This window comes from Ornithorhynchus anatinus, chromosome 10 (assembly GCF_004115215.2).
Source record: "Ornithorhynchus anatinus isolate Pmale09 chromosome 10, mOrnAna1.pri.v4, whole genome shotgun sequence".
NCBI lineage: Eukaryota > Metazoa > Chordata > Mammalia > Monotremata > Ornithorhynchidae > Ornithorhynchus > Ornithorhynchus anatinus.
This window is the reverse complement of record NC_041737.1, coordinates 20,580,245-20,607,353: the sequence shown is the minus strand read 5'-3', so window position 1 is coordinate 20,607,353 and position 27,109 is coordinate 20,580,245. Positions and strand designations below refer to the sequence as shown.

Here is a 27,109-nt window from a genome sequence, read left to right as displayed (position 1 = left end):
GGAAAAAGCACAGGCCTGGGATTCAGAAGAACTGAATTCTAATCCTGGCTCTGCCAATGCTTGTTGTGTGCCCTTAGGCAAGTCACTTAACTTCTCCATGCCTCAGTTATCCTGTTTTTCCTCCTACTTAGACAGTGAGCCCTCTGTGGGATTGGGACTGTGTCCTACCTTATTCTCTTGTATTTACCCCAGCATTTAGAAAAAACAGTGTTTGACACATCATAAACACTTAATAAATGCCATTTTTTAAAAAAAGTTGGAAGTAACAATATCTTAGCAAGTCAGTGACTGTTCGGCAGTGCATTAGACATCTGGAAAAGAAACAATTCCACACATAGCAGAATGCTCCATTTACCAGCTGAAAGCTGCTGTCTAAAAGTATTAACTAAACTGGCTAGAAAAGAAGCCAAAAACGGGCCAAGAGGAAAATGGGTTTTGTTCTGCTCTTTAATAAACTTACTAATTCATGGAAACACATTAAACTTATTGTCAGTCATTAAAAGTATTCTGATTAGGGTGATAAAAATCTAAGTCTCACGCTGAAAGTGGACCACTGACATTAACATACTTTAATTAATGGGACATGAAATTTAAATACTTTTTTCGAATATATATTGATTCATGCACTACAGATATTGTTCTGCAGCATAAAACTGAATATTTGAACATCTGTTACTGGAGTTATCAGTTGAACCAAAGTGAAGCTGACTCAGAAAAGCTTAGATAATGGAAAAACGTTGGGTAGGTGTGATGCAAGTGTGAGGTAGCCAGGCCCTGATTTTCATTATATTTATTATCTGAACTGCCCTTTGCTCCAATTTGTTTGTGTAGTCAGCTTGCTACTACACATCAATCTCCAATTTAAATAGATTTTTAATCCTGAATATGAACATTTCAAGATTGCTTTAGTGGAAATTATCATTCCATCATAATATATGGGATGTATAAGGATATCCAAGGACTTGAATACTTCTTTCACCACTCCCACAGCACTTTAAGAACTTTCATAATATGTAAGTAAATATCAAATTAGCTTTCAAGATCAGGAATTCTTCTGACCTTATCAGAGCACATTCTTTCTTTATGATTTATTATAACACTTCCTTGAAGAATATATTCTTTTTCTATTCTGTGAAAGGAGACGATTATTTCAGATGGGTGTTTTGAGACACAATAAAACACTGAGACCACAAATGAAAGTTGCTAAATGCAAAAGCTGTTTTTAATTCTAGTCTTTATTTCAATAAAGCTTCATCTTCTGTGTAGTTTAAAAACTTCCCCAGGCATGTTCACATCAGATCTTGTGTTCAGTAGTTAGTAATTGTACAGGAATGATTTTCTTCTGAAGGTCTGATTGTTTTAACATAACATGATTTAGCGGGTTAACAATCAGTGATGGAGGTGAATGACACATCCCTGCTCTAAGAGACCAAAAAACCTCTGGCTTAGTCCCACTACCTCTTCAGCCACCCTCAACCCTCAAACCCAGGACCCCCATCCTGCTCCAAGAGCTACCTTAGGAAAGCTAGAGCAACAGAAACATCATCTCCAGCCAAACCAAACATTACCCCAGCCCCGCCCCAGCCCAACCCTATCCTAACCCCAGTCCACTTCCAGTCCAAACGCAGGCCAGCTCCAACCCACCTCCAGCCCAGCTCCAACTCAGCTCCAGCACTTCCTCAAGCAGCCAGCCTCAAGGAAACATACTGTTGTTCACACACCTTGATCGGGTGTTTCATCACAAAGATCACGGTGGTGATAAATAATAATATTGGTATTTGTTAAGTGCTTACTATGTGCAGAGTACTGTTCTAAGCACCGGGGGAGATACAGGGTAATCAGGTTGTCCCACGTGAGGCTCACAGTCTTCATCCCCATTTTACAGATGAAGGACTGATAAAGATATGTTTTAGTCAAGCAGTCTATCAACCATATTTACTGAGCACTTGTATTTATTGAGCACTTACTGTGTGCAGAGCACTGTACTAAAAGCTTGTCAGTACAATATCACAGTTGGGAGAGATGTTCTCTGCCCACAACTTTGTGGTAAAAATCCACAAACAGTCACCATCACATCTCCTGAAAGTTCAAGACCAAGTGTAATCTCCTGAGGAAAAGATATTGGACAGTAAGTGAGAGAAGGATGCAGAGGGCCAGAGTCAATAGATAGTCAATAAAACCATATAGAGTCAGGTGGAGGTGAGCTCGGACAACTGATCCCCTCCGTCCCCCAGATACTGGCCCATTTGAAGACCAGCAAGGGGGAGACTCAATTACATAACCAGAATAATAATTGTTAAATGTTTGCTATGGGCCCAGGACTGTATTAAGTTCGGTTAGATATGGTATATGCAGAATGGATACAATCCGAGTTCCACATGGGGTTCAAAGTCGAAGTAGAAGGGAGAATGGGTTTTTGCCACAATTTTGTATATGAAGAAACTGAGATACAGAGAAGCAAAGTTACTTACCCAAAGTCACACAGTAGAGAAGCAGTGTGCCTAGTTGAAAGAACACAGTTAGAGGTCCTGGGTTCTAATCCCGGCTCCACCACCACTCTTCTGTGTGCCCTTAGGCAAATCATTTAACTTCTTTATGTCTCAGTTTCCTCAACTGTAAAATGGGGTTATAATACCTGTTTTCCCTTCCATTTTGACTCGAAGCCCCTCGTGCATCAGGGATTGGGTCCAGCCCTATTATCTTGTATGTATCCCATTCATTCGATCATGTTTTTTGAGCATTTACTGTGCCCAGAGCACTGTACTAAGCACTTGGGAGAGTACAATATAACAATAAACAGACATTTTCTCTGCCCATAATGAGCTTACAGTCTAGGGGGGAAGACAGACATCAATACAAATAAATAAATTACAGATATGTACTTAAGTGCTGTGGGGCTAGGAGAGGGGAAGAACAAAGGGAGCAAGTCAGGACAGGCGAAAGGGAGTGGAACAAAAGGAAAGGGGGTGCTTAGTTTAGGAGGGCCTCTTGGAGGAGATGTGCCTTCAATAAGGCTTTGAAGCGGGGAAGAGTAATTGTTTATCGAATTTGAGAAGGGAGGGCATTCCAGGCCAGAGGCAAGGCATCGGCTAGGGGTCAGCAGTGAGATAAGCAAGATCAAGGAACAGTGAGAAGGTTCCTTTAACAAGAACACAATTATTAGTAGTAGTAGTAGTAGTAGCAGTAATAGTAGAAAAGTGGAAGAGGTGAGATTAAAACCCAGGTCTTCTGATATCCTAGAATGTGCTCTTTCCACCAAACTAAACCACTGAGTATCTTTGCTTCAAATTTGTTCCTCTTGTTGCTGCTACTACCACTTTCACTTGGACCTGAATCAAATGCAGGAGAAGGATCTTCCTAAGGTATTTTTTCAGCCACACCTACAGTGACCTTTCATCAAGCTTTATACTAGAGAGTCTAGTTTTCATTTGGCCTGTCTCTTGTCCAGTTCTGCCACTAACTACTGTACGACCTAGGGAAGATCACTTAAACTCTCTGTACCTCAGTTTCCTCATCTGCAAAATAGAGATAATAATACCTACCTTTCTATCTACCTCCAGGGGTTGTCATGAGGGTAAAAGTGAGATAAGTAATGTGAAAATACTTTGGGAATGGAAGCTCTAAACAAAAATTAAGGCATTGTTATTATTATCAACTTATATGTTTATTACTGCTGTTCTCTGGCTTGGAAGCAGCAACAAAGGACTTTATTTTAGGATCCACAGTATAGAATGGATTGTCAGTACCACTAAGGACTTTTCAGCCATATCAACACAATGGATTGGCCTCCATCAAAAGCATTATCTGTCAAAATAAAAAGCTGCAATGCTTAAGCGTACACACTGGTGTACATAAATAATTCACTACGAAGCCATGAGGTCTAGTACAAAGCTAAAAGAGCACAAGGCTAAAAGGGAATCAGGCTTCTCATCTTGACTCCACCTTTTGAGCAAGTTTCTGTGTCTCCGTTTCCTCATCTGTAAAATGGAGGTAAATTCCTGTTCTCTCTCCTTTTTAGACTGTGACCCCCATGTAGGACTCCATGTGTTTTGCATTGTATCCACCCTCAGTCCTCAATGCAGCACTTGGCACATAATAAAGACTTAACTCATACCAAAATTATCACCACTTGAGAAAAATCAAATGTTTACAGTAATACCCGCTTCCTTCATCAGCACCGGGTTTACTAAGGTCCTATTTTCATGTGAATCTAAGGATTACCAAGTACTTTGTCCATAAATAAGCAGGCAACACAGCTCCTTCATGATATAAGCTTTACTGGTTTCTCCATTTAATAGGTGAATATATTGATTGAGAGATTAAAGTACTTATCTGAGGCTACACCACCACCCAGAAAAGGCAAACTGTCACAGGCAAATTGTTTCAACCAGTTTCATCCATTGTAATAATAAAAGCTTTAATTAGGAAGAAATAGAGAACCTGTAAAAGCTAAATAAAAACCCTTAAAGCATCCTTCCTATTATCTCCTTTCCCAGAAAAGAAGTAGCTGGATTTCAATGAAAGAAATTGTCCTTTAATTCTCTGTGTTTCCATATGGTGCTTATCACTATAAGATCTAAATACTCAACTACAATTACCAAGACCTAACAGTATTCTGTTGTTGAAAGAGTATAATTTAAATGATGTGAATCCTGTTGAGAGAGAGGGAATTAAATAGTTTATGTAAAATCTAACTCACCAATGCCCAGCCACTAGAAAAAAATAGTGGCATTTATCAATTGCTTACTCTGTGCTAAGCACAGTACTAAACCCTGGGCTAGACAAGTAGATGCAGCTTGGATATAGTCCTTGTTCCATGGGTGGTTCACAGTCTAAAGAGAAGGGAGAATAGGTTCTCAACCCCCACTTTACAGATAAGAAAACTGAGGCACAGAGAAGTTGTTAGTTGCTCAAGGTCACACAACAGGCAAGTAAAGGAGCCAGAATTAGAACCCGGGTCCTTTGAGTCCCACGACTGTGCCCTTTCCATCAGTAGCAGTAGTATTAATACTAGTATTTCCTAAACTCCTATGAGGTGTAATGCACTGTACTATTAGTGTAGCACAAATATCAAGTAGAGAAAAGAGAGTTAGGAAAGAGAAGAAAGGAAGCAGAAAGGAATCTGTTTAATATGTTATTTTCTCTCTCAATTGATTGCATATATATGAAAAAGATAGATTAAAAAATTAATAAGAACACCTTAAAAAAATATGTAAAGAGAGACAGACTGTAGACCCCTCTAGATAGACAGTCTTTCCCTCTAGACTGTAAGTCCCTCTAGATCATAGACTTGTTGCAGGTGGGGAATGTGTCTGTTTATTGTCATATTGCAGTCTCTCAAGTGCTTAGTACAGGGCTCTGCACACAGTAATCATTCAATAAATACATTGAATGAATAAATGAATGAGTGAATGAGACAGAGAGAAAGGGTGGGAGATCTGGTTGATGAAGGTGTTTCTAGTTTTACTTTATATAATAAACATTGAAGTGCCTCTATAAATAAATGCTCTGTAATCACCATCACTAGCATTTATTGAGTATACACTCTATGCAAAGCATTATACAAGGCATTTGGGAACATTAAATAGAAGCAAAAAATACATAGTGACCTCATCTGTAAATTGGGATTAAGCCCTGTGACCCCAGGTGGGATAGCGACAGTGTCCAAGCCGATCAACTCATATCTCTCCCAGTGCTTAGTTCAGTGCCTGGTACATAGTAAGTACTTATCAAATACCCTTAAAAAATACACGTTGAGCTGAGGAACATTGCAAGAACAGTGCAGTTAGGTCCCCAAGGAATACATGCCTTTAATATCTGGGTAAAAGTTAAACAAATTTTCTACAACACCGCTAAGTTCTTCCTAGGAAAAGTCAATGGTGATGTGATTGGAGCTACAGGCTTCTTCCGTGTAGTTTTTGTTATTGAAGTTTGCCTTCATCAATGGGACGAATCCTTGTCTCTGTCTTCTGGGCTGAATAACAAGTAGAAGCAAAAGGACTAAAGCTAAAGCAACTAGTCCTCCTACAGCAGTTGATCCAATCAGAGTCACCCAAGTCTGTGAATCTTCCACTGACTCTGGAACTAGGAATAAGGAAATAAGACATCACAGTTACAGTCCCATCACAACTCTTAGCGGTTAAACTTCCTCAGAGGGAGAGGAGTAAACTATTTCGCAATTTGGATATATTTCACCAGCTCAATGAAATTTGAGTAGGCACTCCTACTCTTAGAATGAAATAAACTGTCCTTCGCCTCCACAACTATTAGTCAAACATAGATCACCTTTCTTTAGGATAGCAGACGTTCCATTTAAAGTACTACTTGCACTGTGCAAAACTACAAAAGCAAACACATTTTTTTAAATGGTATTTCTTAATTGCTATGCGCCTGTCACTGTACTAAGAACTGGGGTAGATACAAGATAATCAGGTTAGACACAGTCCATGTCCATGGGACTAGCTGTCTTAATCTCCATTTTACAGATGAGATAACTGAGACACAGAAAAGATAAGTGAGTTGCCCAGGGAAAACACAACAGACAAGTGAGAGTCGGGATTTACATCCAGGTCCTCTGACCCCCAGGCTCCTGCTTTTTCCAGTAGGCCATGCTGCTTCTCATTCAGTGAAAATAGAGCAAAGTAGACCTTAAACAATGAGTATGACAGGTAGTTTAGAAATTCCTTTTGGTAGTGCCTGTGTTTGGGGATAAAAGAGTTGCAAGCCTAAAGAGTAGATGATGTTCCCATTGTCCCTGGTTTTTGCAGTATATTGTCACACAGAAATGTAAAAAGATGAACTGGCAATTAGCACACATGTTAGCTGTTCAAGCAATCAATCAATATATATACTGGGTGCTTACGGTGAGCACAATACAATAGAGTTGGTAGTCACAATCCCTTAGTGTAAGGAGCTCACAGTCTAGAGGGGGAGACAGGCATTAAATTAATTACTGAAAGAGGAAATGGCAGGGTGTAAGGTTATGTACATATGTGTGTGGTGCTAAGGGAAGAATGAATATCAAAGTGTTTAAAATGCACAGACCCAAGTGCACAGATGATACTAATAATAATATTTATTAAGCACTTACTATATGATAAGCACTAAGTGTTGGGGTCTATGCAAGACAATCAGGTCCCATATGGGGCTCATAGTCTAAATAGAAGGGAGAATAGGTACTGAATACCCTTTTTGTAGATGAGGGAACTGAGGCCTGAGCAGTTAAGGTACTTTCTCAAGGTGTTACAGCTGTTAGTTGCAGAGCCTGGATTAGAACCCAAGTCTTCTGACACCCAGGTTCATAAGCTTTGCTGCTTCCTCTTTAAAGTCGATGGTAAGAGTTTCTATTTGTTGCAGAGGAGGATGGATGACCAATTGAGAATAGATGGATTAAATGGTTCTTTTTAGAAAAATGATCTGGGCAGCAGAGTAAAGTATAGATTGGAAAGGGGAGAGAAGGAGCAGCAGGGTAAGCAATAAGGGATTTGATAAGTGCTTGCAGCAGCATGGTAGTAATTCAGATGGAGAGGAAGGGGAACAGTTGCAGGAAATTATGAGATTTTGATAATCTGAGTGTATCTTTCCTAATCAGTTGATACAGTCTTGTCTACCTTTCCCAAAGAGATTGTTTCCTTCTTATCTTAACTTTTTCATGTATCTTTCCCTTTCATTTCTGTTGCTCTCTAGATTTGATGGCAGGTCTGCAGATACTGACAGGAATGGGTCTTAAGCACAAAAAACCCATCGTTTTCCAAGTCCTGGATATCACTGCACAATAGGAATTTTCTGGAAGTGCTAACAAACCATCCACTCCATCTGCACAAGATGACATCTCTTTTGGATCCTCAGATGGCCTAATTTAGTGATAGTGAATAAATTCAGGCAAGTGTAAGGACAAGAAACCAAACCCATACTGTATGTTTCCCTTCTTTACAGTACTGCATTAAAAAAAAGCCTTCAGAGGATAAATGAATCACCCTGTTTAGCAGCTGTATTTAGTTACCTGGCAAGTCAAGAGCATAGCTGTAGCCAAGATTTTCTGCGGTTAAAAAGAGTTCATCATTAGTCACAGGAGGGAAGAAAGGAACCATATTATACATTCGATTGTGACCAATGGGAGCTAGCTCCTGAGGCCAAGCATTGGCAGTGGGATTAAAACGTTTCATCCACTCATCAAAAATGGCATCAGTAAAAGAATGAAGGACCTGCAATGAAATTGAACACATAGTTTAGTGCTGGTCTGTTCCATCATGTCTCCAACTGCTTTGATGTTAAAGATCTTAAATGGAATAGGAAAATTCTAGCTGTGAGGAACATCTGGGTAAACTGTTTAAACCTGTCACAAAGATTATGCTGACAAACAGTGCAACACGAAAAGAGGCTTTAAGCTTTCATTCATGGTTTTTCAACATTTTCTTACCAGAACCACCATGATTACTAAATTCATGGGCTAATTCAGCAAAATCAAGGTTAAAACTGCTTGTGAACACAATCTTTCTGCCTGAGCCTTTATTTCCTGTGTATTGCAGCAAAAGTAAGTATATTATTGGGTATAGAGCTATTTGATATCACCCTTTTGTAAAATTGAATCTTTATGTTGTGTAACCCTGACTTAAATCCTGCTCTAGACTGAGAATTGTTTATTTAGAATTACCAATACTGTGAAATTAAGTTTTATAACTTATTGATCAATTATTCCATTCTTATCAGTTGCTTTTCCCACCATACCCCAGCCCAGGTGCTTTATTCTCTCAAATCAACCTACTCTTTGCACCTTGTTCTCATCATACTCGCTACTAACCTTTTGCTTACATCCTACCTCCTACTTGGAACCCCTGCACCCTCTCATTTGCAACCGGCAGGTCATGGCTCTCTTCATCTTCAAAATCCTTCTGAATTCACATTTTCTCCAGCAGGCCTTCCCTGATTATTCTCTCGTCACCCCAGCCTATCCCAGACTACTCCATCTGCAGCTTTGGTATTTTTGAGTCCACTTGGGTGTTTAACTCTCCCCATCTTCATTGTCCTCATGTACGTATCTCCTCTAGCACACTTGAGAATCAGTGTCACCTAGTGGAAAAAGCATGGCCCTTGGAGTCAGAAGACTTGGGTTCCAATCTCAGCTCTTTCACTTGCATGCTGCATGACTTTGGGGAAGTCACTTAACTTGTATTTCCCCTGCACTGAGAACAAATGGGTGCTCAACACATGGTAAGTGCTTAACAAATACCACAATTATATCTTTATACTTAGTGTTTCCCCCACCTATAATTTATTTCAGTGTCTGTCCTCTCCAGTTGATTGTAAGCTTTTTGAGTACAGAGATCATGTCTACAAATTCCAGTGTACACTTCTAAGCACTTGAAACAGTGCTTTGCCCCAAGTAAGTACTCAGTAAATATTGTTGCTTTGATTCTCAGTCAAATGTAAATGCCCTACCTGAGAGGCACTGTGACTTCCAGGATTATGTTAATATTTAGCTAAGAAAAAATAACCAGTCTCTCTTATCTAGCTCTCTCTCTCTGAGACGAAAACTATAAATCTAAGGGACTAAAGTAAGAAAATTTACTGTAATTTTATAACTAACATAGAGATGCAAGCAAGGAAGAGATGCAGAATGGGCTAGTGAAAAGAGCCCAACCCTCAGAGTCTGGGTTCAAATTCTGATTGTGCTACTTGCTTGCTGTGTGACCTTGGGAAAATCAGTTAAATTTTCTGAGCCTCGGTTTCCTCATCCATAAAATGGGAATTAAACATCTGTTCTCCCTGCTACTTAGACTGGAAGTGTTGTGTAGGACAGAATGTGTGTCTGAACTGATTATCTTGTATCTATTCCATAGCTTAATTCAGTGCTTGGCATATGGTCAGTGTTTAACAAATACCACATTTGTGATTATTATGATTATTATTATCACCTGCAAACATGAAGAGGGACAGAGTACAAGTTAAAGAAAACAATGGTTAAAAAAAAATCTAGTGAGAAACAATCCATTGACCTTGCAGTAGAAGATAAATGCAATGTAAAGAGTTAAATTAGTGTGTTGTTTTTAAACTAGGCTGCTTCACTCAATGAGAAATGCTGAGACCAGAAACAGTAAATCAAAGAGAAAACACCATATGACTGTCTCAATATTAATAGGGAGATAATAAGGGCATTCAAGCAAAATTTGAGTATTTATTGAACTTTAAAATGTTGCTTAAGGTGAGAAAAAGTCATCTGATTGTGGGAAAACAATCTGTTATTCAGACTTCATAAAATAACATTCCTTTTTTTCTACAAATCAATTTAGGACCGCTGGCAATATTCTTCTACCAGAGGATTTGGAATTGTAGGACCAGAATGCCACCTCAACAAGCAATCTACTCCATCTCCCAGCCCTGGTCCACTAGGTCTGTACCTAAACCAGCTCAGGTAGGTGAGTGTTTAAACCAGGGTGAAAGTCTCCCTCCCCCTGCCAAAAAAGAGACCTTGCCTGCATGCTTGTGGCATGCACAGTCAAGAAATGACATCATGGGATTTGACCATTTCCAAGAGAAAACAGGCATAAATATAGAACACATGCAGAGTTTTAAAAATCCAAGAAAAGGAGGCTCTTCGAGCTTGCACACCCTGTCTCCTTCACACAAATGGTTTGTGAGTAGAAGTATATCATTTTGGCAATATTTCACTGGGCAACCAGCAGGGAGGCCAGATTTTGATCATGGTAATGTGTCTGATATTCTGAAACACAGTAATACCAGAGACTTGTATAGGAGGAGAGAGCTCAGGGGAGCTAGAAATTATTTTAATTTTTCCTAAATCCCATCCAAGTGAGAGAAGAAGAGTTTCTTAGAGGAAGGTGAAAATCTCCTGTTTATGCAGCTGGCTTGTTAAAATTGGAATATGTATGTTCACTCAGGCTGGAGGAAACGTGTAGTTACTGAAGAAATAGTAAGTGGGAAATTTGAGAATTTATATTTTCGTTAAGTAATATTGCTGTATCTGATTTGGTTTCACTTAGTGTCGATAATTGTGCAACTTAGAATAGGACTCTGGTTGGGGAGAGTTTAACTTTCCCTCCAGAAACCCTACTACTGTGGTTTGAATCTTCTCTCACTCTCTCTTAAATTAGAATTCTTCAGAGAAATTGCCTCTACCTTCCTTTGTGTTTAGATCAATTAGCATATCTGTTTCCCTGACCTATTTTGGAGTGAAGGGAGGTCAGTAGAAAGGGTTACCACTAAATCTACTCTGTCTATGCCATTTGACAATGCCAAGGCTAATTAAGAATCTCCCCATTCCCCATTCTCTCTTAGTAATGCTTTATGGATTGTGGCAATTATTCTGTGATGTGAAAACTTAAAAATGAGATTTTTAAAAACAAAAACTCTAACACATATTAGTACTTAATTCATCATTTCCCTTATTGTGGATTAGTTTTCTTAATTTCACCATCATATGCTTGTTCTGACTGGCATTTTTTCCTAACAATTTCTCCAATTTACCACTGTCAAATGTAAATTGCCCCTCTCAACTGTAAGCTCTCTGTGGGAAGGGAATGTGTCTGTTTATTGTTGTACTATCCCAAGCACTTAGTACAGTGCTCTACACACAGTGTTCTTTCTCCTACTTAGACTGTGAGCCCCATGTGGAACAGGAACTGTATCTGACCTGATTAATTTATATCTATCCCAGTGCTTAGAACAGTGTGTGCTAAAATTTTTGAATTTTAGCCTTGATCTCTGAGATGTAAGTTACCTTTTTTAGTTTGTTTTATTCTAACTTACGTGCTTACTCGTTCTCATCATCCAAGTGATTGGTTAAAGATATAGAGTAATAATACTGTGTGTTTCTATTGATCCATTAAAAGGACAAGAATCATAAAGCACCTAATTCATTGTGAAAAAATATTAAACAATCAATCAAGCCAAGAACTCAAAAAATGAACACTTCCAAAATGAAATAGATATATTTGTAAGAATACCTACACTAGGAAGAAGCAATTTCTTTGGGGAAAATATTTCTTTCTTTCCAAATGAATTGCTCCTCTCTAATATATGAATCCTCTCTTGGCAGTCAACTGAATTATTTAATTTAATGATCAATTAGCTATCCCTTTTCTTCTTTTCCTGTCAGACATCTAAATGTAAATTGCAGATCATGCAATTTGTATTTGGGGCCTTACCTTTCTTTCCATGAAACATGTACATATTTGTTCAATTACCTCTGGATGAATTATTAGAATGTCATATGGTTTGTTGGTAGTTCTTTCTCTATTTAATCAATATTGAGATCAGATGCAATTTTATACCTTTCTAATTTGGGGAGCATTTCCAAAACTTCTAGGAAAATGCAGTCTATCAACTACCACAGCTCTAGCTTTACCAACTGAAATATTTTAAGCTGAAGTCAATATGTGAAAAATGATTTGAGACTTAACTGACTTCAGTGGTCAAACCTTGAAAGGGAATGAAAGATAACCAGAAGGACTGTAACCAAGTCTGAATATATTCCCTCCGTCCATTAGCGGTTCACTGTATTTTAAAGTCTTGTTATGTATGCAGTGAATTCCTCAGAATTAATCCTGAGAAATAACTTAAGTACATAATTGGAAAATAAAGGTCCTGGAAAAAATAGAGACAATGGACCCATCCTGCTCAGACAGCATCTCTAAAACAGCAAACGAAGGCAAGTGGGTAAACCTGGGACCAAAGTTGTAACTGCTGAGGACACTTCCAGGTAAAACGATGACTCAGTTCATGGAAGCAGGGAGCAGAGGTGAGTCATCAAAGAGAACCCATCAATCTCACTCCACTCCTGTGTATCTACATAAAATCCAACAGGGAAGGGAACTCCTGGAGAATTCTGGAAGAGGGCCTAGGGTCTAAAATGAAACCCGAATACCATTCTCTCTCAGCAGTGCCACCCTGCCCTAGGGCACACTTGTTAGTCAAAGATAAGGAAATCACAGAGGTAGCCAAACAGTAGCAATTAGGCAGGCCAAAAAGAAAGCAGGAGCAAAGAAATGAAAATATAATTTAAAATAAAATCCAGGACCCTGATTCTGCAAATGACAGGCTATTCGTGCCCACAGCTATTATGGGTGCATGGTAGAGCAAGTGTGTGGAAAAAGAAAAATGAACCCACAGATTATTTGCTCCTACCTTTAAGGTTTAAGGTTCCAATTGCAGTTTAGGATTTCATTTATATGTGGTGTCTTTGTAAAATGTTGTATACCTCAGTACAAGTTTTCCCAAAACTCACCAATGCAATCAGTTTGAGTTAATTGTACAAAAGAACATAAACTCAAAATAGTCACTCTTTTTTGCAGTGACTTTGGAACCATCCTACAAAGGAAGCTAGCCATGAAGACAAATAGCAATAAAATAGTTCATAGTGAGTTAAGCAAGTTTCTGGAAAGGCAAAAAAAGTGTCACAGAAGTTCAACAACTGAAACAATATTTTTATGTTTCTAAGCATACTTTATATTGATCTTAGACCTTCACATTGCTGGCCTTATGTCTCAGGAGGCTCTCTCAGTGAGCAACTTTCTCAAATAAATAAATCTGAGTGAAAGATGAACTTATTCTTATCCTGAAATTTACAATTCAACTGTCTATATTTCTTTCCTTAGGGAGAACAGTCAGAGTAAAATGGGCCAAGAGGTTCAATTAGAGCTCAGGTTTTCCAAATACTGTGAAGCTTCCATGTTATATGGCCATGCTCCCTTCAGACCATCTATCGGCGCTGACGCTAAAACGATTGACAAGTTGACCAATCCTTTTCCCGCTCTGACATCAAAAACAGGAAAAATTTTTCGATTCAGGAAGACTTTCTCACATGCCAGGCCTTAGTAAAAAAAAAAAAAAAAAATACTGCCTTAAGCACCCCTCCACCTCTAGTGATAGTTGAAAAAACACATACCACAAAAACAGGATCATTGGCAGCAGAATGGGGGGAAGCACTAGTCCCATTAAGGAAAGAATGAACCAAGTTGTGAAGGCTTGACCCTAGGGAATCAAAGGTTCCATTTGGTCTTTCAAACCCTTCCAAGGCATTCCTGTGTAAGACAGAAAAGACAGTTGTCACTTTGAGCCCCGTGTGGAATAGGGACTGCATCCAACCTGATTGTCTTGCATCTACCACTGTTTAGCAAATAGTAAGCTCTTAACAAATACCACAGTTATTACTAGGAGGAGGAGGAGGAGGAGAAGTACTACTACTTCCTAGCCCATATAATAATAAGCAAGAGCATGGGCCTGAGAGTCAGAAGGACCTGGGTTCTAGTCCTGGCTCTGCCACTTGTCTGCTATGTGACCTTGGGCAAGTCACTTAACTTCTCTGTGCCTCAGTATCCTATCTGAAAAAGGGGAGTAAGACTGTGAGCTCCTCAGGAATAGGGACTGCACCTAATCTGGCAATCTTGTATCTATCCCAACACTTAGTACAGGGCTTGGCACATAGTATGCGCTTAACAAATACCATAAAAAACACTGATGTGAAATTGAAGTTTCTACATCTAGCACTGTACTCTGCACCCTACCATTGCTGTAGATTTTTGCTGAGGCACTAAGTTCATAAGGCAACTCTTCCACCACCCAGCATGAATGCTAACCAATGATGCCAGCCTGAGCTCTTTCTGCCTCCAGCTAATAGCTGGCTGTTGCCAGGCCGTTGGGAAATAAGTAGTATCGGCTGAGCACCTATTAAACTCCAGGCTGGAACCTGGAAAATCTCAAAAAATGTTAGAGCTTTAGTCCTTATGAATAGAAAAGTCAATCAGTGGTATTTATTGAGTGCTGGGAAAGTACAGTACAGTAGAATTGGTTGACCAGATCACTGTCCAGGTGAAGCCTCTAATACACTAACAAGTACTCCCCACCAAACCACAAAATTTCAGAAACACTCTACCTTTCCAAAATGGGACTTCTTTCCCACCATTGCCAAGACTTTATCATTTATTCATTCAATCATATTTATTGAGTGCTTACTATGTGCTTAGCTCTGTACTAAGCACTAGGGAAAGTATAATACAACAATAAACAGTGACAATCCATCCCCTCCAGACACAGAAATGGCAGACTCTGGGTTGTGGAGGAAACTATTTCGGAATGAGTCAGGAACACTCACCTGAAGCTGAAACTTGAGTTCCGAAAGAAGGGAGGATTGTCAAACCGTTGAAGGGAGAGGCAATTCTTTACGTCTTCCATGGTTGGTAGCTGCTCATTAGGTCTTCCTAGTCGATTCCTTCTCAGTAAGCCTTCATTTGTCCCATTACATAGTGTAACTCGCTGGTTGTAGTCATCCAGGCTAATATTTGTAAAGAATTTTGATGACAAAATGAGAAAGTACATTTGCACCTTCTTCTGAACATTTGAATGGAAAATAAGACTTTGATACAGGAAAAATTATTCTATGGGCTTTTCTCAAAGCATATTTAATCCATAATATTTTGACACATTTATCCCTAGTGTTCCTTAGTCTTCATCCCATCATACAAACACACATACACACACACACACACACACACAAACACACACACATGCACTCTCACTCTTTCTCCCGGAACTGGAGACCTGAAATAAAAGAAAAGAAGAGTTAAACTTGGCTTCGAAAGAATAGCAGCAACAGAGACAGGAAGCTTTCCCAACCCCTGGGCTCAAGTGTTCTGAAGACCTACCAGGTTCATAATTGCAGTAATAATAATAATAATAATAGTAATAATAACTTTGGTATTTGTTAAGCACTTATTATGTGTCATGCACTGTTCTGAGTTCTGGGGAAGATACAAGTTAATCTGTTTGAACACAGTCCTTCTCCCACATGGATCTCACAGTTCTCTCTCACAGGAGAGAGAACAGATACTTAATCCCCATTTTACAGATGAGGAAATTGAAGTCCCAAGAAATTAAGTGACTTGCCCAAGGTCCCACCGCAAGTAATTGGCATAGCCAGGATTAGAATCCATGTCTTATCCTCTTTTCCATTTCCAGACTGTGAACAAAACAATTGGAAAACATTATTCTTGCCCTCAAAGAGTACAACAAACTGGCACAGGGTCAGAGATTAATTCCACCCTATTAAATTGCAAATTTCTTGAAGGCAGTGATTATATCCACCAACTCTATTTTATTGTACCCTCCCTAGTGCTTAGTACAGTGTTCTGAACATAGTAAGCCCTCAACAAATACCACTGATTGATAAAATGATTAATAATTTTGCAGATATACTCATATGAAGCATGGACTAGATGAAAAATATGCTGGACTTTGGGAAAAAACTTGCATGACTCCAGGAAATTACAAATGAATGGCTAGTCTAAGGGAATATTGTCCATTATAATTTGGAATAGAAAATTATTTCACATAAGTATGAGCCCCCTGAGAGCCTGGAGGTATGTCTAATTTCCATCTGGGTATTCTTTCCCAGTGCTTAGTACAGTATTCTGAAAACAATAAGAGCTTAATAAATTATATTTTACTACTAAATACATGTAGACTACTTATTTACCAAGATAGATTTTTTCCATGTCACAAGCAAAAACATTAAATGAAATACAGGTAAAATTAAGAGAGACCTATAAAATAAGAGTTTTGTCGTAGCAGTATCATGAGAGAAACTTCACTAGACTTCAGACTGAGACAGTCAATTCCTTGGTACTTGCCAAGAAAACCTTAGAATCTACCTCAGGCTGTAGGAAAGAATATGACTACAGTATTATGATTGTCTTTTCCAATGAAAATGTCATTACCTATTACACACAATTTCCCAGTGGGAGAATCTTGAATTCTGGCTAATCAGTGTAGGATCGTCTAGTCTTGATGCACCAAGAAGCTGATCTGTGCACACATCACACTCGTTCTGTCCTGTGGCAAAGTTCCAGTAAGGCAGAGCAAAAGATTCATTGCCAATGAGTCTCTGTAGTAAAAAGAAAATCCACTGAGTCATTTCACAATACCTGACACCTGAGATTTGGGGGGTGGGGGTGGTGGGGGGTGATAATATTGACTCTTAATAAAGAGCAGAAATTTTTAGTACAACAAAGGAATGAAGAAGCAAGTGAACATTTTAGAAATCATACCCATGTAAGAATTTTGACTGACCTGAAGGTCTCTTTCAAGCAGAAGTAAATGGTGCCTGTGCCACGTAACAAAGGCAGGTCCTTGGTGGGAAAAATCTATGGCTCTGAATGGACGCCCTGGGCCTGAAAAGAGTTGAGAAGATTTAGCCAGGACTGTGGCAATAGTAACCAGAAACTCAGTTATATAGATTAGAGAAACAGTGGGGGCCCTAGATTCTAATCCCAGCTCTGCCACTTGTCTTGGCTGTGACTCTGGGCAAGTCACTTAACTTCTCTGTACCTCATCTTGTAAAATGGGGATTAAGATTGTAAGCCCCATGTGAGACACGGACTGGGTCCAACCTGTTTATTTTGTATTTACTCCAGCACTTAGTACAGTGCCTGACATGTGCTTACTACATACTAACTTGCGCTTACTAACAATACTCTATACACACATACAACTATATTAGGAGCTTGGGGTATTAACTCATATATATATGAGTTATATATACATATATATACTTGGAAGGGCTCAGGGCAATCCTCAGGGTCAAGAAAGGTGAAGCAGGCAGCAGGAAGTGGAAGCAGGCAGCAGGAAGTGGCCAATGTACTAGACAGCAGTTAACAGTTGGGCAGACTCCTAGATTGACTAGGAGAACTGGTCTTCTGGGAAACACATCCTTCCTGCAGTCAATCAAACTGAATTCTCCTGGGTCCTGCCATTCCAAATTGCAACAATCTGGTATGTTCTTTCTCAACCTCTCAGACTTACCCTTTTGTTATGTGTGCTGGCTGCTGTATGTATAAACAAATATATAGATATGAGTTAATACCCCAAGTTCCTAATATAGTTGCACCACACCAAAATAGGAACTCAATAAGTGCTGAGTCCCAGGATACTGGGACTTCCTTGCCCCAAATGACCCTTATAAACCAGAGTTCCAAATAAGAGATTTATTTAGGCTCCAGGGCACTGTCACCTCATGGGAGTGGCTGTCCAAAAATTTTCACATTGATTATCTTAAACATGGTCCAAAATGATAGTTCTAGTAGAGCATCAGAAGTTTTTTATATTCTAATTATGGTATTTCTTAAGCACTTACTATTCTAAGTGTTAGATACAGGTTAATCAGATGTAGGCATCTGTTTAATTAAGTTTATTTATTAGAAAGAATATTCTCAGGGGCATGCTGATTTAAGAATGTGTTTTTATAGAGTCCAAATTAATTACCTTTTGCTTGGTAAATTCTTTGCTTTATGCATAAAGGGCCAAATATAGGAAAATCAGTAATTAGAACCAATAGCCAAAATCCAAATAGGAGAATAATTTTTTATCTTGTATCTTGAAGCAGCATGGCACAGCAGAGAGCATGCCTTGCCTAGGAGTCAGAAGGTCAGGGGTTCTAATCCTGGCTCTGCCACTTGTCTGCTATGTGACACTGAGCAAGTCACTTCACTTCTCTGGGCCTCAGTTACCTCATCTCTAAAATGTGTATTGAGACTGTGAGTGCCACATGGGACAGGGACTGTGTCCAACCCAATTTGGTTGTATCCACCCCAGCACTTAGGAAAGTGCCTAGGACATAGTAAGCACTTGACAAATACTGTAATTGTTATAATTATCTACCCCATCGCTTAGTTCAGTGCATGGCCCATAGTATGACTAAATAAGTACCATAAGAAAAGGTTAGGGTCTCACAAAACAAGACCAAAGAATTGGTTGGAGCTTCTATAATTCAATCCTTTGTCTAATTCACATCAACTCCAGGCATATTTTGGAGTATATTTCATTCAACATTTGCTCTCTTGAAAGCCTGAGAACAATCCTGTTATGCCCTATTTTTGTTTTTTTTTACTCCAAGGATATGAGGGAAAACCAACCTAGTAGTGTGTCTCTGACAGAGTAATAATGAAGCCACACGAAGAAGTTATAAATTGTACTGTTGACAATTTGAGGCTGTGTCCCGGTGGGCCCTAATAGGCCCAGCCAGTGCTGAGTGGTGATCACGTAGTCAGGGTGGATGGTGTTCTTCGCACGGTCCAAAGCAGCTAAGAACTGCTCCTTCTCCTGGGCAGACAAGGAATGGATATTCTTCCGAATAACTTGTGGTTTCCTTTGATCACAGTTGATACCCATCCAGCCAAACTTGCAGTCTCCGCAATTGTAACCAGCAAAATTTCCTAGTTTTAAAAGAAAAGATGGGTTTATACAATTTTTCTCTCACCTACAAATGCATACTTGGGTACAGAAAATGGAATTGAAATAGACCAAAGAAGTCAATTTTCTCTAACTTCCCCCCAAGATTCCATTTTCAGCAAATGGATGACAGATTGATTTCCCAAGACTATATGAAAACTAAAATTCTAGTAACCTCATAACACTAAGTGATACTGAAGTATCTATTAATGAATTGAACTAGAGAGATGCTTGTATCTGGGCATCCCTTAATCCGGGTGAAATTTGACTGATTACAAAGTCCAAGATCATTGCAAATGCATGAAAAGTTTGTAGTTGTTTTTTTTTTCTGGGATATTTACAAATTATTGAGTTCATCAAAAATCCAAGTTTCAGAAACACAGCTTAATAAAGAATACAAAGCCAACAAATAATTTACTGAAATTTTTCTCCCTTATGAAACCATCGTGTATATTCTAAGTTTTACTGGCCTGGATTTAAATTTCTTTGCTTTCTATGAATATTTTTAAGAGTAAGCAAATATTGCCAGAGTCCCCTGCCTTATCCAAAATCTTTCTGCAACTGTTCTCTTTGTGGATGAAATGGCTCTGAACTACACACCAGTTTTGCAATTGAATTCTGCAAGATGTGGTTGATTTTGCCCATAATTGTTACTCAATCCCAGCTGAATGTCCATTAGCACATGTGCCAGCAACAGTCAGTTGAGCAAGATGCTCTTCTGCTCTCTAAGGCTAGGTAATAAATTACTGCCCATTGTGCATCAGCCTTAACCTTGGAACATCTGAGTTCCAATTTCTGTTGGCAAAAGGCAAGAGAAATTTTCAAATGGCCTATGCCAAAAATTGCTGCTGATTCATGTCCTGGGTCTTGAGTTAATAACTACAGTGCTTACTAAGCCATATTTCCTTTTGGTGGCCATTAATGGCAGTAAAAAAAAAAGAACTACCTCCCCTTTAAAGATTGTTAAACCTCCTCCAGGAGGCTTTCCACAGGGCTTCTTGTCCTTGTCTCGTCATCTCTTCCAATCAGCAAAACTTAGCACTTTTCTGCATATTAGTTTATTTACAGAATGTGATCTATTTATTTTTGCAATCAATCACATTTATTGAGCTCTTTCTGTGAAAAGAGCACTGTTCTAATTGCTTGGGAAAGTACAATACAATAGAATTGCTAGGCATGTTCCCTGCTCACAAGGAGCTTACAGTCTTGCACTTTTGCTGTTACCAGTTGTACCTCCTGCTACACTGTAAATAAGCTTGTTCTAGTGGGAACATTCCTGTTAACTCTACTTTATCATACTCTTCCAAATGCTTAGAACGGTGCTCGTCACATTGCAAGCTCTCAATAAATACCACTGATTTATTCTTTCATTCATTCATTTTTTCCTTCTACAGAAATTTCACTCTGGCAAGTATAGTTGACTGCATTGAAAGCAGTGTTTAATAGGACTGGTGAATTCAAAAAGCATAGGTAAAAAGACAAAAGTTGATACATTCACAATTAGTTCAAAAATTAGTATCTACTGAGCACCTGCTGTAATAGATAGCTGAGACAATTCAATAAAAGTAAGAGACAAAGTCCCTGCTCTCAAGGAAGAGAGCTCTCTCTAAACTCCTGTGCCTGCATGTCTCCCTTCTTAGACTGTGAATTCTTCAAGAGCTTGGACGGTGTCTTCGCTCCAACTGATATTCCTGAGTATCTGGTAGACAAAACTTAATAAATACTAATAATTTGGATTTAGCAGTCGTATTAAACATGTTCTTTCAACACAATGAGTTACACTTGTGAGAGTGTAATGTCTACATATGCTCAAAATAAGAAAATTTGCTCAAGATTTAGTATGAAACAGGGCCATTCAAATCAAGAAATGTGTTTTTTCCCTCACAGTTGAAGGAAACTAAATTTCAATCCATTCATTTCACTTGAGATTTGAGTCCTAGGAGTATGCTTGTGAGCCTGTTGTTGGGCAGGGATTGTCTCTATCTGTTGCTGAATTGTGCATTCCAAGTGCGTAGTATAGTGCTTTGCACACAGTAAGTGCTCAGTAAATATGAATGAATGAATGGGCTTCAGTAGATCAAACTATACATATATATATATATATATGTATAAAACCTCTTCAGCAGGGCAGTAATGCAAGTTAAAACTGTTCTATCATTTGATTTTAAGGCTAAGGCACTAGTATTTGGGGGCAGTTTCACAAGTAAGGTAATTATTATTTTTCAACTCTGGTATCACACTTAATGAAATCTTAAACTTAAAAAGAAGAAAAGTCTCAATAAGACAGCTTTTTCAAAAGGCTTTGGGTCTCTGTTGTCTAGTTTGAATCTCTGAATTTCACTGATCTATTCACCACTTTAACATAACCTGAAACAAAGAAGTTACGAGACCTACACCTTCTTAGGGCTGGACTAGAAAGAGTAAAATAATGAATAGAGGGCATGTTTCTTCCTGTAAAATATCAATTTATCCTCAGAAGACTATTAGACTAAGTAGTCTTAAAGACTGACGATTAATGCTTTTATAAGTAGCACTAAATAGCCTATTCCTTTTAATTAAAAATTCTATTATAATAATAACAATACTTTGCACTCACATAGCACCTTTCATCTGCAGAGCTCAAAAGGATTTTACAAGCAAGTTTGCTTCATTATCCCCATTTTGGAGATTAGAAAAACTGAGGCACTTACTATACCACTTGCACAAACAAGAGTTCAGTGCCAAATGTTCAAAAAATAAAAACCACCACACCTCTGTATCCACATATTTTTTTAAACACAAAGGTACAGGTGCAATTGAAATGTTCCCATAAGCTTCAACTGCGGGCATGTTTTATAAGTGTTAAAGACCGAATGCCAAATTCTCCAGCAATTCATCTCATCACTTTTTTTTTTAATTCACCCCTAAAAGGGATAATAAGCAATTGAAAGCAGAGAGCAGACCCTAGGCTTCTGATGACTAAGTTTCTACTTTAACCATTTGACTAAAAACACTTTCCCCACCTCAGAAAGAAGAGAAAAAGATCAGGTATTTCAACCATTGAACATTGACTTGAAACACTACTAGAAAAGAGCCTTTCTGTTGTCAGATAGCAATTCATACCCTGGAAACTGTGACTACTGCCACACAATGAATTCATTTCCCCTGATCCTAATCACACTACTCACTCCAACTACCTTAGTATGATACACATATATGCTTGCGAGAGTGGTTGTTATGCTTGAATAGAATCTCTGAGAAGCTCAGGGAACCGAGGGGCCAAAAGGCAACAGGGATCACAAATGTTAAACACAGCCATGGAGCTATGGGAATGATTTTGTGTGCTCATATTGTGGAAAGAACCATAAGATGTGCCGTGGCACCCACCGTTAGGATAGACTCTCACTGTTAATAGTGCTGGCTTTCAAATAAAGAGTGGGTGTATTGATATGTCTGTTGGTTTGTTCTGGTTTTATGTTACCCATATTACCTTTTTTTTGTGTAAATTGCACTTTCATCTAAGTGTGTGTTCCTCAGTCTCCCATTACATACTATAGATTATTATTTTATATATATATATAAATATATAATATTTATATATTTATATTTACATAATATAATAACACCATCCACCCTGACTACGTGATCACCACTCAGCACTGGCTGAATTATATATATATAACCAAGGAGATAAGAAAGCACCAAAAGAGAAATGCTCCATTTAAAATACTGAAGGGTAAAAAGAGAACAGAGGGGGAACTGGAGAATAGAGGGAAATTTTAAAGTGTCCAGTCCAAAGGGGGAAAAAAAAGTTTGAAATTCAGTTTGTTCTCAGAACAGAACATAGGGCTTTGGTGCCCTTGGGGCACCAATACCCAACAGAAGGCTGCTCACAGGTACAACATTGTGTAGGCTTCCAGGGCTGTTTTGAGAATAAGACTATTAACAGAATCTGGGGAGGTAGTGAGGAGCAAATGCCCCTTGGGGAGTCAATGGAATCCATTTTAGTAAGGGAAGTCAAAGCCCATATTAAGAAGAGGTCTTAAAATTCACACTAGGAACAGTTCAACTTACCCATTGAAGTGTCTGGCATTAGAAGCTCTTTGATCGTTGTTCTCCAACTTTTCTATGGAGATGTGGCAGCACCGCTCAGCTAAAACACTTGCCCAAGACCAAACTGCATGGCATATTCTGAGTGAGAGCTTTTTGGATTCTTTTGTGAGGAAAAGGTTTTTGGTTTGATTTTTTAAATCACCCAATCTCCATTCACTTTAAACTCACTGATTTTGTTAACTTCTTCCAATTCCTACCAAAGCAAAACCCCAATTTCTTTGCATGTTAGTTTGTTGCTTTTTAAAGTATAAAAGTCTTGCTCCATTTAGCTCTCTGGAATGCTGGGAACAGGACCCAAACTACTTGACTTCTACATATAAGTCCAATTTACTAAGCCACTACTAAGGCTCTCAAGACAAAAGAAAAGCAGAGCAGGGCTTAAGAGGACAGACTACCTACTGAGCATCCAAAAACTAACTGTGATCCCTTGGGCCAACCCTCTGGCCAATAGTAGGTGAACAGAGGGCTCCCAAAATAGTAAACCTTTTGCAATAGAAAGTGAAGGGATTAATGGAGAACTTTTTCATGGGAGGTACTTTGTTTCAAGGTCTTTTAAAAGTAAATTAAGTGAAATAGAGGATTACTAGAATGAACGGGAATCTTTGTTATATGAACGTTTTACCATGCAGCAGCAGTAATAATTGTAGATTTTGTTAAGCATTTTTTATGTGTCAACCACTGAGGAAGATGATAATCAGGTCCTACATAGGGCTCACCATCTAAGTAGGAGAGAGCGCAGCTATTGATCTCCCATTTTGCAGATGAAGGAACTGAGGCATAGAGTCACAGAGCAGACAAGTAAGCAGATCCAGGATTAGAATCAGGTCTTCTGACTCCCAAGGCCCATACTCTTTCCACTAGGCCATGCTGTTTTTCTGCCACACTATTGAATATTTGTGAAAAATCATTCAGCACTGGGCATTTTAAGAAAACTAGATCTTTCGCAGTGCTCACCATAGATTTTTCACCTCTAGCCAGCAAGGTGGCAGTATCAGTACATGAAGAATGTTCATAGGTTTAAGAGGTTCTCAGGAAAGCACCCCTGCCAAAAAGATCAAATAGCATTTCCCTGCTGGAGCTTTCCCTCTCTTTCTTCTCCACATGCCCTTCTTCCCCTCCCCATCTCACCTATGCACCTGCAGGTCCGGTTGAAGAACTTCTGGGGCCATTGTTCCCGGTCATCCTGATTGCGGAGAGTGTAGAGTCCACCCCAGGGCCTGCTGTCAGTCTTCAGGTCTTCACACTGCCCGCGGCCCTCCAGAGAGCCACATATGTTGGTAGGTTCCATCCCCAGAGCAGGACAGCACTCCTTGGACACCAGCAACTCCACTGTCATGCAGATTCGTGGGAACTGAGTCCGGACCACAGAGGGGCTCCAGTAACCAAGGCAAGTGAAGAGAGCCCACCATCGCAGCAGACCTGGCCACGGCTCCAAGGTCATGACTTCTGTCTCTTCCTGCCTCTCTCTCTCTCTGTCTCTCTCTCCTTCCTCTTCCTGGTTTTCACTCTTTGTTTCCCTCAAGCAGTCTCTCTCCTTGCATGAATCCACATGAAAATACAATGCACAAGTGGACTCACACACTCAGTATTTTATGTAACTTAAGTGTGAAAGAACTGGAACAACTTTGATTTAATTAGAATCCTCTCGAGCAGCTAAATTTAATGAGAGCTGGGTTCACATTGCTCTTTCTCTCTCCCTGAAATTGGGTTCTGTCTAAAGCCAGTTAATTTAGACATTGGTAAAGCCACTCTTCTTATTTGCTGGAATATTTCATTTTTGTTTTTCAGCCTTGGACTTTAATTGCTTTGAACTCAGTTCAAAAGGCAAAACCCACACTATCTTTACTCAGTAAGGCTTGCCAAGCTTTCGTGAATTCTGAGGTTTTGTAGCAGTTGGGAGAAGCCCTCATTAGGGGGATTAGCCCTGATGAGAGCCTCATGCTCAGCACATGACATGAAGAATACAATGAGGTTGAATTGGGTAGGGGATCCACATCATGTGCCCCATCAGGCTGTGACCTCAATCTTACCCCTGGAAAGCAGTGGATACAGTTGGTTCCTTTCAAAAGACCAAGGTCTCAGAGTGCAGGTTGACTATGATTCATCTCTGTCAGTTTAGGAAGGCTTCATCAAGGGGTCAGACAACTTCAGAAATAACGAAGCATTTATAAAAGCTGTGGGATAAGGAATTGCTTTAGTCAGCACTTAGGCATCGTCTCCCCAGAATCACAATCCCCTTGAATGGTGAGCTCCTCAGCATGGAGCCTTTCTTAAACTGCCAGGGCACAGATTTAGCATTATGTAAACCACATGGAATTATCTCTTTTAAAAAGTACAGTGAATTCAACAGGCTACTGAGGGTGATCTACATAGGAACTCACCATTTGCTCCTTTGATTCCCATTTGCCACTGACTGTGATTCAGCCTTGGTCTAGACATGAAAACACCCCCCTGGGCTTCTCCTCCAGTCTAGAAGAGGAGGCATCCAAGACTCAGTTTCTCTACCTTTCAGGGCCTTCATTTAGGGACAGCTTTCTCTTTGGCAGAATGGGCTGGAATGTAAGCTTGCTGTGGTCAGGAAACATGTCTGCTAACTCTGTTGTACTGTACTCTCCCAAGCACTTAGTACAGGAAAATATCCTCAGGTAAGGTAAAAAAAGATAGTGAAAACCATTTGTCAAATCAGAGAGGATCTCATTTAAAAGTGCACTTTACTTTTCCCCTGATCTAAATAGATCACCTTCCGTGTCAAACATACCCCTGCTGTAGGGATCCATGAGTTCATCATAATGTAAATGTCATACCTAGATCCAGCACAGAACCCAGATAGAAATTACAGCTCATTTAAAACAAAAATAGCAATGTGTTTACATAGCAATGGAATGTACAATCAGCTAACTTCTCGGTCCTGGTTTCTGTTTAAATGCTGCTGTGATGCATTAAAAATGGATACTAGTCGAGTTTTATTCCCTTCTTCAAAAAGCCCATAAATAGGACAGGTTCCAGGTACCACTCAAACCTCTGGAAATTCACATTAAGACTTAGCACAGCTATGTGTCCTTTGATTCTTCTGGTTGCTAAAGAAAGAAGAATACAAAGAACAATTTAAAACATGAGATATCGGATGGAGATTGCTGAGCTGAGGATGAGATAATTCCAGGATGAAATCTTGATATCATGACATCAGAACACAGCAAATCTAAGGAATGAATGGATGAGGAGAAGAGAACTGGAGGGAAAGGGGGAGGAGAGAGAGAATATCTGGGTCTCTTCGAAGGTGGGAGCTTGGGTAGAGAGACAGGGGGAATAGTAAAGGATGATGCATTGGCAAAGAGATCCTTTTACTCAAAAATGGAGATTAATTATACAGAAACCCTTGTCTTGTTAGGAAGAGTGTGTGTATGTTGGCTGTCGGAGATGGGGATTATGCAGCTGGGGATGGTAGGGTTGGGAATTAGTAATAAACCCTGAGGTCTCTCAAAATATGAGGCCTGAAGTGGTAGTTCAAGTGGTCCTAGTCAAAGGAAATGGTGAATACATTTGTAAAATAGCTTGAGAAATGGCATCTAAACTGAGAGGTGTCAGAATCAGAATGCACAGTCAGCTTCACTACTATGAGGTACACCCGAATAACCATCAATCAATAATATTTACTGAATCCCTGCTTGTGCAGAACACTGTGTTAAGCACTTAGAAAAGTAGTATAGAATTAATAGACATGATCTCTGCTCAAGGAACTTACAATCTAGTTGGGGAGATAGACACTAAAATAAATTAT

General features: G+C 39.3%; 1 protein-coding gene across 1 annotated transcript; it reads right to left on the bottom strand.

The window, feature by feature from the left end:
• Positions 1-5,785: 5,785 nt before the first annotated feature.
• Positions 5,786-25,160, bottom strand: DCT (dopachrome tautomerase). The gene is made up of 8 exons (XM_007667964.3): positions 24,460-25,160; positions 18,924-19,223; positions 17,083-17,183; positions 16,731-16,897; positions 15,110-15,289; positions 13,904-14,039; positions 8,003-8,204; positions 5,786-6,084 (listed from the first exon to the last, which is right to left on the bottom strand). Exons 1-8 carry the CDS (start codon positions 24,770-24,772, stop codon positions 5,864-5,866), a joined length of 1,620 nt encoding a protein of 539 aa, XP_007666154.2. The 5' UTR covers positions 24,773-25,160; the 3' UTR covers positions 5,786-5,863.
• Between the last annotated feature and the right edge of the window lie 1,949 nt (positions 25,161-27,109).

What these genes read in the sequence shown, in the direction of transcription:
- DCT (XM_007667964.3), bottom strand. Translation starts at nt 24,772, where the DNA reads ATGACCTTGGAGCCGTGGCCAGGTCTGCTGCGATGGTGGGCTCTCTTC. An exon ending in TGTCAGAGACACACTACTAG is followed by an intron (nt 17,184 to 18,923) that starts GTTGGTTTTCCC and finishes AACTCTTTTCAG; the next exon opens with GCCCAGGGCGTCCATTCAGA. An exon ending in CCAATGATCCTGTTTTTGTG is followed by an intron (nt 8,205 to 13,903) that starts GTATGTGTTTTT and finishes ATTTCATTGCAG; the next exon opens with GTCCTTCATTCTTTTACTGA.